The following is a 15025-nucleotide window of genomic DNA, read 5'->3' as shown; positions in this document are numbered from 1 at the left end:
TTTTAGCTTCAGGGATATTCCTTTTTACGGGACACATTCTGTTTTTTCTACCTCTCAGTCAGGTACTGTATCACTGGGTTACTTACTAGAATCACATACTGGACCATTTAAAAAGTTTTATGGAACCAGCAGAATATTTTCATTAAATTTGAGAAGCAGTTTCCAACTGTGCTATGTTCAAAAATTGTGGATGCTTTCTCCCCTGAGTTATAGCAGACTGGGAAGAAGCTGATTTTTATCAAAAGATTTTTGCTTTTGCTAAAAGAGTTAATTAAAAACCTTTTTTTTTTAAAGATAGAATGAGATTTATAAACCCTATTAATTAGCTAAAAAAGCAGATTATCTCTTAAAGAAAACTGCAGCACCTAGGGTGATTTAATCACCACATCTAATTAGAAAGAAACATAAATCACTATTTTTTAGACCCTAAAGTATAATCAGGAAAAAAGTAACTGATTTAATGGGACATTGTCATCCTTAAACTTGTCATTTTCAGTTAATATCCAAGGAAGCAGCTTTTATTTAAGTATACCAGGAAAAAGAGTGTTGTAAAACTCTAGGCAACTTGAGAAATTTTTTTTCCTGTTCTTTTCCTTAATGTAGGTGTAGGACGAGATTAGCTTTTTTGATTTATCTTTGGTGATAGTTCTTTCAAAGATTGAAATTGCTATCTAATTCAAAAAATATATCGTACATCCTTCGATAAGCTCTAAGAGTTTGGAAACTTTCTAGAAGAAAATCACAGTAAGTTTCTTATGGAATAGTCTCACATGTCTGTTTTTCCTTTAGGTTCAAGAATTGACCAAGGAATGGACAAATAAGTGGAATGAAACCCAAAATATTTTGAAAGTAAGGACTGTAATATGGTGCCTTAATCTTACTCTCTTGGCCTAAATAGGTAAAACATTTTTTCTTTCTCTCTCAAATATGGCTATTATGTGCTTTGCTTAAGGTAAGATCAGTGACTTTTGGGGGATTGGGTTTCTGGTTTGATTTTGAAGACAGGTTTTTCCATTTTTGACTCAGCACATATTAAACTCACCTTAATATTCAAGGGCATCCTTGATTTTCAGGGGCGTCCTTCCTGCTTTTGTTAAACCCAGTGTAAAAGCGATATGTTAGATGAGGGGGGGAAAATATGTTCCATGGCAATATTGTAGAATGCGCATGCATTAGCATGGCTAGATTTCAGGAATTTCTGGACTAGTAATTTCCTATTGGAATTTTGCTCCGTCTCAGGGGCTAGACAGAGATGGTCTGCCTGTTTGACGAGGCTCATGGTGAAACGAGTCGTCAGTGGCTTCCAGTTTTCATTCTCAAAATGCTTCAATATATGTATTTCTTTAAGTTCCCAGTTTTTGTTGGTTTGGCGGGAAACCTGAGTCATCTGTTGAGGGTCAGCCGTGCTAGGTGTGTTACAAGCTGAATATAAGTTTTGATAGTGTCTGACTTCACGAGAGAAGGTGATTCAGAGACAGCTGAATCCTAGCTTTGTTTTTGAGGCCCATTCAGTCAAAACTTCCCGGCAGGAGGGGTCTCCTCTACCACTGGCGAGGCTGGAAAGATGAAGGTTAGCTGCATGTCTTGGCAGAACCCTAACTTGGATCCCCTGTACCTGAAAACGGGGCACCCACTGAACTGTGTCATGGAGGCGAGTTAGTTCTGTGTCTGACAACTCTGAGAGGGGTCAGCAGTGGACTGTGTTCAGTTCTCCATGTGCCGTTTAGGTGGCCTGGCCTGCTCCGGGGCTTGAAAAGACTTTCTGGTGAGGTGGGAGGTTGTGCTGTGCTGCTCATTGTGGGTGGGTTGTGGTGTCTGAGAGCTGACACTTCCGGTAACAGAAAGCACGGCCCTGAGTGAGGGTTTCCCAGTGCGCCCTTTCTTTTCACCCCTCCTGGTTCTGATGATAGTGTCGTATTATTTTGAGGTACTTCCTTGTTATTTCCTGTGTCAAGAGATTTTTGTGTGGAAAACAGAGCCAGGACCTCACTCACATTTCAGGGTAGTCAGGTGTGGAATTATGCCCCACCGCAAGATGTGGGTAGTTTTCACCCTGCAGCGGCATCAGCTCTCAGAAGCAGTGCCACCACCCCTGACTGTGAAGCCCACGTCGTTTGACCTTTCATGGCACAGTGTACACTTTGCTCAGTAAATTTGCTAAGAGAGAGGAAGGAAATCTGTTCCATTTGAGGAAGAGAGAAACCAGATGGTTAGCTCTGAGAATCACTGCGTGTATGCCAGTCCGCACAGGCAGCAGCGCAGCAGTACAGTGAAGACTCGAGCCTCTCCCTTCTGCTGTGTGCAGCCCTGGTCCCTGGAGAAGGGTTTCTATGGCAGCTGCGTGGAGGAATCCGGCCTGAGAGCCGCCATGATGGACCCCTCCGCTCCTTTGTTACATTTTTCCTCCTATGGTGATCCTGGGCCCTGAAGTTAAGTCGTCCAGCCATTCCAATTCCATTATTCATAAATCTCTTTATTTTTATAGTTTTATAACTTTTCAGATGAGAAGAGTGGAAATGTGAGGTGTGTTAGGTGTTAAAGGTTATGAGGAAGGCTGATGATATTTCACATTTTTCCATCTCTTGCTCTTATAAGCCTGTTTTGGATTTCTCTGCTGGTATTTGTGTTTTAAATCTGTAGTGGTTTTCTGCTCACGTTTGATATTTTAAGAGCTGTCTTATTGGAAGACAGTGCCTGAAGCCTGAGGTTAAAAAAAAAAAAAAGGCAGCTACTCAAATGCTGCATTTGAAAACACACTTTGGAAATCGATGAGGAACGGGCTTGTTATCCGATGGGTTTGTATCTGTGTGGTTTATGAAATCCCTTCCCATGTTTCTGTTGTCAGACTCTTCCCTCAGTCAGCTTTTGCTCCAGTAATGCTGTATAGAACCCACTCCAACCCAGTGACTTAAAAGAGCATTTTCTCTCATGCATGTGCAGGTTGGCTGGGGGTTGGCTGGGCTTGGGTCCAGGCTGTGGGTGGGTTCGGAGTCTGCTCCACATGTCTCTCAGCCTCTTGGACCAGCTGTTGTCCACGGCATACTCTTCTCATGGTCTTGGCTAAGGTACAGGCAGGCAGGCCTAGTTGTACAAGCACGTTTTAAGTTTCTGTGTGCACCGTGCCTGCTAGCATCACGTTGGCCAAAGCAGGTCACTTGACTGAACTGAAGATCAAGAGGGAAAGAAGTACACTTCATTCACAATAAAGTGATGCCAGCGGTGTAATTGTACAACCTGCTTTGAGATCAGTGGTTTAATTTACACACGCCCATGGTAAAAGGTGAGCCTTCAAATTCTGGGAACTCATAGAGAATTTGCACATTTTGTAGAGACCGGCCCAGTGAACCAGTAAATTCCCAGGAGTATGTTCATTGCCAGGACCCAGTTGTGGACTCTGCCTGTTTGCCAGTTATTGGCCTTTTCAAGCCTCCAATTCTGAACACCCAAGGAGAGACTTTTGGGGAGAAAAATGAAGAGAGTTAAAATATTCGGGCGATTGAAGGGAGAGGCAAGGGTGGATTTGGTGTTTGTTAGTACCACGAGTGTCTGCCTTGTTGCTTTTTCTTGTCCGTGTGTATCGGCGAGTCGTTTCAGAGGAGACACATGGGTATTGTTTCAAGAGAGGACCAAGGAGAGGAGCATAACCCATCTTTTCAGTCATCAGAATGATCTTCTTTGTCAGTATTGAGCCATCTGTGCCGTATGCTTGTATCTCCTCCTTCAGTTATGAGACCCAGGATTAGTCTATCAGCATTCATTACGTGGAGTTGCTTCAGGGGTAAATGGGAGCCCCCTCTCATGCAGGGGTAGGAGTCTCAGTCAGTGTGTAAGGCAGAGGTCCCTTAATGGCAGAATTACACATGGAAATCCCTTCATTTCCTTTTAAATCGCTAAATCCTGAGCTCCTGGATGCTCACAAGCCAAGGAGTAACTTTGTTCCCTTCTTTTAATTTGGTCTGTGGCTTCCCTTGCTCTGGATGAGTGATCCAAGGCCCTCTTGTGTGGGGGTGGAGGGAGAGTGGTAGGCAGCCGGCCAGACTGGTGCCCTGAGAAGGGATATGGCTGTTCGCAGCCAGGCTGGGGGCACCGTGGTGACAGTGACAGCCCTAGGCTTTGATCTGTGGGGCTTGCATCTCAGGCTTCTGTTCCCTTTCTGACTCACTGAGTCATGACACTTAACCCACAGCTGTCACATACTCTGGTTCCTAGCTTAGAAATCAGGGTGGACGGCAACCTCTTCCCTAGATCCAAGGTAATAGACTACAGCATAATACAGAACTCGGAGTTATTTTGAAAGTGGCTAATGAAGGTACAAAGTATGTTAATCTTAAGGAGGCTGTTCTGGGGCAGTTAGGAAATGAGAGTTTTATTATCCTCCGTGATGTACTCTGTGTATCCACTCTCTTGCCCCTTAACTTGCCTTCCTTATTTTCATTGATCTTCATTTCCTGGAAATTAAAGTCTAGACTCCCAGAGGCAGTGGTCTCCTCAGTTCCCTGTTTACTTGGACAGTTCTGCCTGCCCCAGGACCCCTGGCATCCCGCCCTGCCAGAATTCCTGTTGGTCCCAGTGCATACTTTTGTGATGGGTCTCTGAGTGTTTCTTGGCCTTTGCCTGTGTTGCTCCACCATTCCAGATGCTTCCTTCCCCTTTCTAGGCCTGTCAGAATCCATGTGGAAGTGCTTTCTCTAGTCAGACTTCTCCCCCTCTTTCTAACTGGAATGATTTTGTTCTTGTGCCTTTATAGCATTCGGTTTTACCTCTGTCACAGCAACCATCACAATCTGAGGTTGGTTGCCTTGATTTCTCCCTCTGAACAGGAGCAGGGTCTGGGCAAAGACTGTCTCTTTATCATCCTGGGAGCCAGCTTCTGGAACTCAGCTTCTCTACAGAGCAGGCGTGCAGCAAAAACTTAACTGCATTAAAGTAGTATCAAGAAACAAAAACCAAGACCTTAATATTAATTTGCTGGGGTTGTCAGACAAAACCTCACAGGCTGGGGTGCTTACACAGCAGAAATTCATTTTCTCAGTTCTGGATACTAGAAGTCTGAGACCACAGTGTTGGTTTCTCCTGAGGCTTCTGTCTTTGGCCTGTGGTTGGTGCCCTTCTGTGTCCTCACGTGGCCTTTTCTCAGTGTGCCTGCACCGCTGGTCACCCCCTGTGTGCTAATCGCCTCTTTTTATAAGGACATCGGGCAGATTGTACCCTAACTGCTTCATTTTAGTGTAATTACCTCTTTAAAGGTCCTGTCTCCAAATATAGTTACATTCTGAGGTACTGGGGAGTAGGACTTCAACAGCTGAATTTTAGGGGGAACGTTCAGCCCCTCACGACCTGGAAGCATACACAGCTGATGGAGCGGTGGGAGAAATAACACGGGGTGTTGTGCATGCAGTGGTCTTGTTCCTACCTCTACCCTCCATCGTATGTTCCTCATTCTTCTTTGAAAGGCTTGTTTGTGAGTGTGGTTTTTTTTTTAATCTTTGGAAGGAATGTGCTGTGGCTGCCTTGCTTTAGATTATGGTCCCGTCCTTCATCTGGATCAATTAGATATCTGCCTTTTGAAGTGTGACTCCTGAACCAGCAGCATCACTGTCATCTGTGAGCTGGTCGGAGCTGCAGGCTCGCAGACTCCTCCTCAGAGGCGCTCTGTCAGAATCCAGGATTCCTGGGTCTGCACCATAGTGTTTAAGGAAAGGGGGGAACGGGCTTGGTTTCTTTGCTCTTGAACTCTTCTCCCCCTTCTCCAGCTCTGCCCTGGGTCATGAGGGATGGACTCCTGGGGCCTGACGGGCTCCTGTGGTAGTCCCCGGGAGATTGGAGCAAGAGAGCAGACCTCTCGCTCTCCAGCTTCTTGTGGCATCCACACGACGCCTTGGGTGCTGTCCTGCCTGGTGACACAGGCCTCACCCCTGTGTCTCTCCTGCCCACGAGTGATGCCCATTCCCGCTGGTGTCAGTTTGAGGGTAGCCTCACCATCCCCCATGGCTTTCAAGCTCCTCCTTCAGCCAGTTCCCTGTTTAAAGCCCCTGGGATGTAAGCCCTGAAGTGGCTTCTGTTTCATGGTTTGACCTGGTCTGCTACCAGAGTGCCACATCCCAGTCTCTTGCCATGCTGTGCCAGCCCCAGAGACTCCGTCTGGACTCTTCGTCTCTTTCTCCTCTCTCTTTCTAGTCTCTTAGAATGCGGCCCAATATGTTTTTCATCCTGGCTGAATTTGTGTTAAACGGTGATAACTCTCTTGGGTCTCGGAACTTAATGTTGTGATAAATCCAGCAACTAGAAGCCATGGGATCAGTGCGTTCCCAAGGCCACAGTATCGGTTCCCCATTTGCATAGCTTCAATATCGTGCCAACTACTCAGTGTTTGAAGTGGTTTATAAAGTGACTACTTGATACCCCTCCCGTGTGCCTTTTGGCTTGGTTTTTTATAAATCCCATATGTTTTACTGCTGATGAATTTTTCCAAGTAACGAGCCCCCAAATGCTTTGTCCATTCCCACTTTCCTCCCCTCCCCTGCCCTACCCTTTACATACCTCTTTGGTTTGTCTGCTCAGTACATGGTTTGATTTCTCTGTTCTCGCATTTCATCAACGAATGAAAAAAAAAATGCTCGAAGATATGTTATCTGACTTCCAGATAACTCCTTGAATTCTGTGCTTCAAAATAAATCACAGTCAGTTTGGACCACAGCATAAAGCTCTCGAGTGCCTGACAGATGGCGTGGCAGAAGGGAGCTCTGACTCTGGGCACGGGCCGTCCAGAGCGCCGCCTGCAGCCTGAGAGCGCTCTCTGTTTGACTCCCGCCAGCGCTGGCTACTCTTCCCATTGTGTAATAAATAGGGTCTCCTCCTTCCTGAAAACACACCCTTTGATGACTGTGGGGTTTGACTTGCTTTTGTGTTTTCATTGCCCTGCACAGGACATCTGACTGTGACTTGGCACCCGGGAGGGTCGGGGAGGAAGCAGGCTGCCCAGATGCAGAGGCTGCAACTGGAGACACTTGCCCTTGAAAAGTGAGCTGGTTGTAGAAGTCGAATGAAGGTTGTTGTTGTTGTTTTCAGACATTAATTAAGTGGAGTTTTTTTTTTTTTTTCTTTTTTTCTTGCACACACACAGTAAGCAATGTTTCTGAATGTGGGGGATGGAGCATACTTGAGTCTATGTGATGGTGGGATCCTAATGCAGATAATTTAAGTTTAAATCGTACCGGTGTCTTAATATTTCATCTCTGGGGAAGAGAAGAGGCAGGCCACGACAGGTGCATGGCAGAGCTGGGTAACACTTTGATGGAAGAAAATGTTTTGCTTTTTCAGAATGTTTTGACTAATAAGAAATGGAGTAAAGTGAAATTGGAATCCTTTCTTGGCATAAGGTTTTCTGACTTGAATTTCATGGATATGCTTACTTTAAACCAGCTGATCTCTGTTTTATGATAGAATCAGTCAACTGAACTTTTGTCTCTGGAAGATTATGGCAACCCATAAAAGATTTTTTTTTCCCCAGGCTGTCTGTGGTTTTCCATTTCATGGAGCAGACGTGTGTTGGGGAGTATAATGGGTTGGGAAGCAGCACTAATAACTGGGGCTGTTGCTCAGCAGATCGAGGCAGGCCTTTGGATTCCCACCGCCCAGGGCACCGAATCCTCTGCTTTCTAGAAAACCTACAAGCAAATTATGGGAGAGGTGATGCTTCGTGGCCTTTGTCTCCTTTAGATGTAATTAATCTTGACCTCTTCTTGGTACAAGAAATGAACCTGGGGGGCAGCTTTAGGATAGAATTTTGTTTATGGACATGGATTTTGCCCAGATTTTGGATTAAGGAGGAGGCATCTCTGTCAATCATGGGTCACCTTCCTTTTTAGCAACTGTTCGGGCATTTGATGGTTCAAAATTCTGACCTCACACAGTCTCACATATTGTTTCTAGCTTATAATAGCATCTAAAAATATAGAGCATTGTCTCTAGGGCTCATGTGGCTGTGTGAAGATACTGCATCGAGTTTCCAAGTGTTCATCCAAGCAGAGACTGGCTGCAGTGGGAGATTTGGAAGTCAGTGCTCTTTCCCCTTTGGTTTTCATTGTGAGAAGAGAGTCGGTCCGGCTGAGCACCTGCTTATTAGTGCCGCCCATGGCGGGTCATGCCTTTTTGATCTTAGTAACTGCCGTGTGAGTTTCATTTTTGTAAGTTTTAAAAACTTTATTTTCAAACTTTTGAAAGCTTTTTGGTAAAGACGGGATGAGAGGTAGTGAGCATTTTTTTTGTTTGGACATACCAATATCCTAATAAATTAGGATTACTGCCTGCATCGATAAAGAATTTCTAAGTGTTACTATGAATTTAAGAATACCCTCCCTGTAATGGCTTGCCCAGCTTGACTCATTTTCTCTCTTCCATCCATCTATCCACCACCTGTTTATCCATCCATCCATTCTTGACCTCTCCTCTCTCCCTCCCTCGTTCAGTAAACTTATGTTTATTGAGAACATTTTCTGTATTAGGCATAGTTCTAGACGTTGGGTATAGCCAATGAACCAACCAAAAAAAAAAAGGGGGGGGGGACGCCTGGGTGGCTGAGTGGTTAAAGCCTCTGCCTTCGGCTCAGGTCATGATCCCAGGGTCCTGGGATCGAGCCTCACATCGGGCTCTCTGCTCGGCAGGGAGCCTGCCTCTTCCTCCTCTCTCTCTCTGCCTGCCTCTCTGCCTACTTGTGCTCTGTCAAATAAATGAAAATCTTTAAAAAAAAAAAAAATATGTTATTTAAAAAAAAAAAAAAATCCTTGCCCTCATGGAGATGATTATATCCTAGTGCTAGAAGACTTTTTCCCCCAATCGTGCATTCTTTGGTAAGCTCCCATAACCTCTCTTTTCCTTTTAAAAATAGATTTTTGGGAACACCTGGATAGCTCATTCAGTTAAGTGTCTGATTCTTGGTTTGGGCACAGGTCGTTGTCTCACAGTTGTGGGATGGAGCCCCACATCAGGCCTTGTGCTCAATGTGGTCTGCTTCTGATTCTCTCTCTCCCCCTCTCTCTCTCTCTCTCTCTCACTCAAATAAATACCGTCCTTAAGAAAATAGATTGTTGACAAAACAATATAGTCTCTTCCTCTGATGTGCGATGTTTGAGGCTTCAGATTATGTAAACTACATGTCTTACTTCTCAGTTTTAGTATTTTATTAAGTTTACTTAAAAGGATAACTTATGCTAAGTGTATTAGTATATCTGTCTATATTTATAGTGCTTTGAAAAGCCCCAGAAGCATAGAAAGCTTTTTTTTTTTTTTTTTTTTTTTTTTTTTTTTTTTAAGGGGAAGAGAGAGAGCGTGCATGGGAGACGAGGTAGAGGGAGAAGGAGAGGGAATCTTAAGCAGGCTCCGCACTCAGCACATGAGCCCAATGCAGGACTTGATCTTACAACCTTGAGATCATGACCTGAGCTGATATCCAGATTTGGGCACTTCACCAACTGAGCCACTCACCTAGAAAGCATTTGTAACATTGATATCCATTAAGATGTAAACTCCATGAGGATATAGTTTCTGTTTCTTTTGCTGCTGAACAGGTTTGAACGCTGAATAAATGGAAGGCTAGAATGGCCGCATGTGGGGATATGTCACTAGAGAAGTTGTTATGAATGCGTTCATCAATGTAGGCTCATCGTCCCTGTTGTTAGGTTATAAACTCCCGAGGTCAGGGAACATGTTTGTTCATTTTTGTATCTCTCATAAATTCTAGTGCTTTATATACTAGTTTTTTTATAACTAGGAAGTGTTCTGCGAATAATGGTTGAACTTGGTCAACTGTGTTTTCCCATTTCTGAGAAAGTTTCAGGACAAGTTGGAGGACTTTTGCTGCATAACAATCTTCCCTAAAACCTAGTGGCTTTAATAGACTTAATATTTTCCATGATTTCGTGATACAGGCTGGCTCATCGGATTCCCAGGATGGTCGAGAATGGCTTCACTCACATGGCTGGTGGTTGGCTCGGTGTCACCCGTGCATGATCTGGCCTCGTTTCTCTCATCTTGGGCTCATTGATATGGTGATCTCTTGAGAGGCTGAGACCCAGTATCGAAGCATTTTTCAAACCTTCACTTGTACTTCATTTGATAATGTCTCCTTGGCCAAAGCTACTCATGTGGCTAAACCCAGGGTTAGCTATGAGGGAATTACCCAATGGCCTGACTTCAGGGTGAGCGGTGATTCTTTCCATTTTTGCAGAAAAACGTGACCACAAGCATCTTTTTTCTCTGTTCTCATTCTTTGTCCCCTTGCCTTACCATCCAGTGACAGTGATTTGCAACAGAGTGTGTACGTGTGAGCATGTATTCCTGTGTTTCTGTAGAGGATGGTATGGAGAAGAGAGAGGATTTGGGATAGGGATTGCAATAAAGATGAATTGAGAGAGTGTTGTAAGAACTTGTGTCTCCCCCACTCTAATCTGCAGACTAATGTGGATGACTTCATGTTTGAACAAAAGTCACCTACAAAAGCCCCATGTGCAGAGCCCTTTATCTTTTTTAGTGCATTCACGTGTACTATCTCCTTGATTCTTTCTTGATCTGAAGCAAGAGGAAAAAGATGTGATTGCACTTGACTTTGTATGAAGTTGTTAATTTGTCAGCCTCTCATGGAAGTTAGACTCTGGTTGTTAATTTCCATCAGACTGTGTGTTCTGCCTTTCCCAAAGTTCTGCTCTTGCAACTGTTTGTTAAGACTAACGGCAGAGTAATAGAGTTCATTGTTCTCTGAAATTGGGACTCGATAATTAATGGGGGGACCACTGTCAACACTACAGCACTGGAGGTTGACTGAAGAACTTGGCAGGGTCAGAGGCTAAGTGAGCAGTTCCCAGAACCAGCTCCCATGCTGTTAATAATGCCGAGGCTACCATATTTTCCATGGCTGTTTTCATCTTGAAGGAACTGCGCATAAATAAAGGCAATACAAGTATATGTTGGTTCTTACTTTTGAATAACGTTTCTGGAGCAAAAGGCTCAGAAATAAGTCAAATGCACCCTGTTAAATGTTGGAACCATGCGATAAATTATTTTGAATACATAAGGGATTTTCCTTCTGCTCTTTGGCAGTGAGGCATGTGTGCTGACGGGCTCTTACTGCATATTTATTGCCACGGTCAGGGAGGAAAAGATTGCCTGGTCCCATGAAAGTGTGCTTTATGTGCACCTGAGCTCACTGGGTGTGCTGAAGTGTAGGAACTTGGTTTTGTTGGCAGGGGTCTTAAAAAGTGACCATATCATGGTACAGATCAGTTTATTGTTCACGTCACCCAGGAGCACATCTAACTCATCTTGGATGAGTTCTAGCCATTGTGGGTTTGGAGAGGAGTATGTGATGGGGAGGGGAAGGGAAGGGTGTGGAGTGAGGAGATGGCTCGCAGCCTGCCTCACCTAGAGAGTTTTGCCTGCGCACTCTTCTGACCTGGGTCATGTGGACCTCTCTGATTCCCAGAACCTCACTGTGAGATGCTGCCAGTAATCACACCTGTCACGTAAGGTGACAGATGAACACTTATGGGACGTGTTTACAGTGCTGTCCAGCACATAGTTAGCAGTGTAAGCATTGCAGTAATGTTAACCATTTTTTATTTATTTGGTTTTCTGGGAATCCATCCTCTTATATGTAAAAGTACCAGTACAGATGTCCTCCCAACTGGGCAGAAAAAAAAAAAATTAACCTCTACAGAAGCTTTCAAAAGTGTATAGTTTTATGCGGTTACAATGTGGCATTACTTCTAAGACATTTTATGGTGTAGCATTTTATATTTGTTTATTTCAAGTAGTAGGAAATCCAATTCCAAACTTGCTTAAATGGTAAAGGGGTTTATTAACTCACAGAAGAGTAATGGTCTGGAGGTAGCATGTGATTTAGGCATGGTTTGATCAAGGCACTGGCTCTGGTTCTCTGGGATTGTTCTTGGTTTTGCCTTTTTGTTGTAATGACTTCATCCTCACACATTCTGGTCTTGGAATGGCAAAGCAATAGTAGCATTTATAGCTTTATATCTACCTGCCACACCATCTAAATTCGAGGGTTCTGGGTTTGAGAGTCCCCAATAGAATTTTGAGCTTTGCCCTGAACGGTATGTTTTTTAACGAACTGTTGGGGCCAGGGAGATACCCTCTGCGGACTGGCCTTGGCTTGTCAAGTCAAATCAATCACTTTGATAAGGGAATTGGTTGAGATGAACCAGGGCCTACCTTGGGAGCTGCGGTGAGGTCGAGACGCAGCCGCTGTGCACTGTGCAGTGCGGGGAGTGGGTGAGTCTTGGTGAAGCCTAGGGTGTCATGTACCGGGGTGTAAGATATCTTCAGTGCAAATGAGATGCAAAGTAGCTGAAACATTTTTTTTTTTCTTAAGAGAAAATGTTTTTGAATACTTTCTTTATGACTCAGAAGTCCTATATTCAGCTGGAAAATTATGTGAAAGGGCCAGTTGAGTATCTGTACTGTGGTGTGAAGATTTCATAGGAGAGAAACTGCTCTTTTCTGGTGTTAGAATAGAATGATGGCACACAACACATTCCCTGTATTCAAACGCATTTTCCTGTTCTCCTTTAGATTGATTACTTTATTTAAAATGAGCCCTCGATGTGGGTGTGTTCTCCTCTCCAGCTTTTCATATGTAGTGTTGAATTTAGCTTAATTTCCAGTTGACCCCTTTGGCTTGATGTTTCCCAGCCCAGTCTACCTAGCAACAGTTACTATGAGCAGGGAGCTGGCGTTGCCCTCCATCTGTAATACAGCAGCAGGTTTTAAGAGATTACTTTTGCTTAGCATCCTGCTTGATTTTTCGCTTTGCATTATTTAAGGATGACAGCAGTTTCTCTTAACTCCATGCAGCAGAGTGATTTTTTTTTTTTTTGAGCAAAAGTGATGGTTTTAAGAAGTACGTATTTGGTGGTTCCTGAGTGGCTCAGTTCGTCAAGCGCCATCACAGGGTCCTGGGATCAAGTCCCACATTGGGCTCTCTGCTCAGCAGAGAGTCTGCTTCTTCCCCCCACCCCTGCCTGTCCCTCCCTCTGCTTGTGCTCTTTCTCTCTGTTAAATAAATAAAATCCTTAAAAAAAAAAAAAAAGCATGTATTTGTAAGACAGTATAATTAGCAAGTGGGCATCTACTGAGCAAGAAATACGGACCTAGGTGGCATGTAGATATTTATTACCAGGATATTCTGTTACTTGCAAGGGAGAGGAGATGGCTATACGTTTCTAATATCTCATGTACTACTCTCTAGCACCAGCTTTGCCAGCTACATACAGCTTTCCTGAGCAAGTGGTGTAGGTCTCCTAGATGAGAGGAGTTAGTTTCCAGTAGTTGTGATTTCCCCTTGAAAGAATGTAACAACACAGGCCTCGCTGAATGGGGTCATTTCCCTCTGGATCCAGTACGCTCCTCTGTATTAATGTGTTTTATGTAAGCTTTTCTTGTCCTTGCCATTAAAGCAAAAACTACAGTGGCATTCTTAGCAGATTGGACTGAAATCTGCAGCAGAACTTGCTGCGACACTTCTTTAAGTTGCAAAGTCCGGTGTCTCATCCAAAACCACTTAAATGTCAGTTACTCCGCATGTCACAGAAGTTGATTTTCCATGCGCAAGTGGTTTCCACCCGACACCACTTGTGGACCTTTTTCAAAGTCTCTCTTGGGGGTTCTGCAGACTCAGGCAAGGGGAACTGTGGGAGGTGACACCCCCAGATCTCCACTTTGAACAGGTGCCCCGTGCCTCCTCAGGAGAGGAGGGCCTCCTAGCACTAAAGCACATGGGAAGATCATCCCTTAAAGCACATCTTGACGTGGTTCTTGCATGGGCACGGGCCCCCGGAGAGGCATGGCACACACGGCTCCGGCAGTGTCCTGTGGTCCCCACACTGGGCAATCACACAAGCATTTGGAGCCTTTGGGTGATGCCGTTTGGAAAGAAATTTCAACTCAATAGATGATTTGTTGGTATTGTTAAATAGAATGATTTATTCACAGGACCTTTGGGAAAAAACTGTGGGTATTTCCTTTTTTAATGGAGGTTCAGCATATAACCAAGTGTGCCCACCTGAAGTGGACAGCTCATGCATTTTGCTCTGTGCGTCCACGCCTGCAGCCCACACCCAGATCAAGGTAGAGAATACTTCCTACTCCCCAGAGTCTCCCTCTTACCCCTGCCCGGTCCGATATTTCCTGTCTCCCTCTCACTGAGGTAGCTCCTGTTTCGACACCCGTCACTGAGGTGATGTTTGCCTGTTCTCAAGCTTCATACAAGTGGAGTCACACAGTATATTCTCCTCCTGTTTTGGCTTCTTTTGGGCAGCATGTTGTTGCTGTAAGGTTGACCCATGCTGTGTGTAGCAGTGGTTTCCTCTTCATTATGTCACTCTGCCACACCCATTTTACCCATTCTCCTGTTGATGATCTTTGTTTGGGCTATTATCTCCTGTCTTTTGGTTGTGATGAATAGTGTTTCTGTGAATGTTCTTGAACCTGTTTTGTCCGGTGCATGGTTTCACTGGGCCCCCTTTTTTCTGGCTCTCATTTTGGTAGGAGTTTGACCCCAGCTTGCCTTTCTCTGGTGTATGTCTGCCCAGTCTTTAAGAACCGGGGTCCTTGATCCAAATATCCCATTCCTTGCGCAGCTGGCTCTTAGTCTGGGCAAGGCCAAGGGAGCCAGCAAGACCCCCGCCCCAGTGGATCAGGTCTGGACCCAGCAGGAGCAAAACCATTCATCCACAAGCAGCAGATGTTTGCCTTCAGTTGGTGTGGGTTCCTCATGTAATTTTTTTTTTTTTCTGTTTTCATCTGGATCTAGTTTAATTGGGTGATTAACCCAAATCTCTTCTGATTTCTATAGATTTGTATAAAGATAATTTTGAAGGTTTTTAATATATTCTGCATTTTTTTCCCCTCTAAGTCTTCTTTTTTCACAGCTAGATATTTAATAATTTGTGCACTATAAAGCTGTTATAGACTATCTGGTTCTCCTTTGCTAGATTCTGAGGTCCAGAAGGTA

At 44.3% G+C, this 15025-nt stretch overlaps 1 protein-coding gene across 1 annotated transcript in view; it reads left to right on the top strand.

The window, feature by feature from the left end:
• LOC111141654 (kinesin family member 16B) overlaps positions 1-15025 on the top strand; it is a 282534-nt gene that overhangs the window by 64807 nt on the left and 202702 nt on the right. The window contains exon 12 of the mRNA XM_022494378.1: positions 790-849. Coding sequence (XP_022350086.1) covers positions 790-849 — 60 coding nt within the window. The remainder of the gene's footprint in view (positions 1-789; positions 850-15025) is intronic.

Source organism: Enhydra lutris, unplaced genomic scaffold (assembly GCF_002288905.1).
Source record: "Enhydra lutris kenyoni isolate GAN:26980312 unplaced genomic scaffold, ASM228890v2 scaffoldscaffold6, whole genome shotgun sequence".
Taxonomy (NCBI): domain Eukaryota; kingdom Metazoa; phylum Chordata; class Mammalia; order Carnivora; family Mustelidae; genus Enhydra; species Enhydra lutris.
The sequence above is the reverse complement of the archived record's forward strand: the minus strand, read 5'-3'. Positions and strand labels throughout refer to the sequence as shown.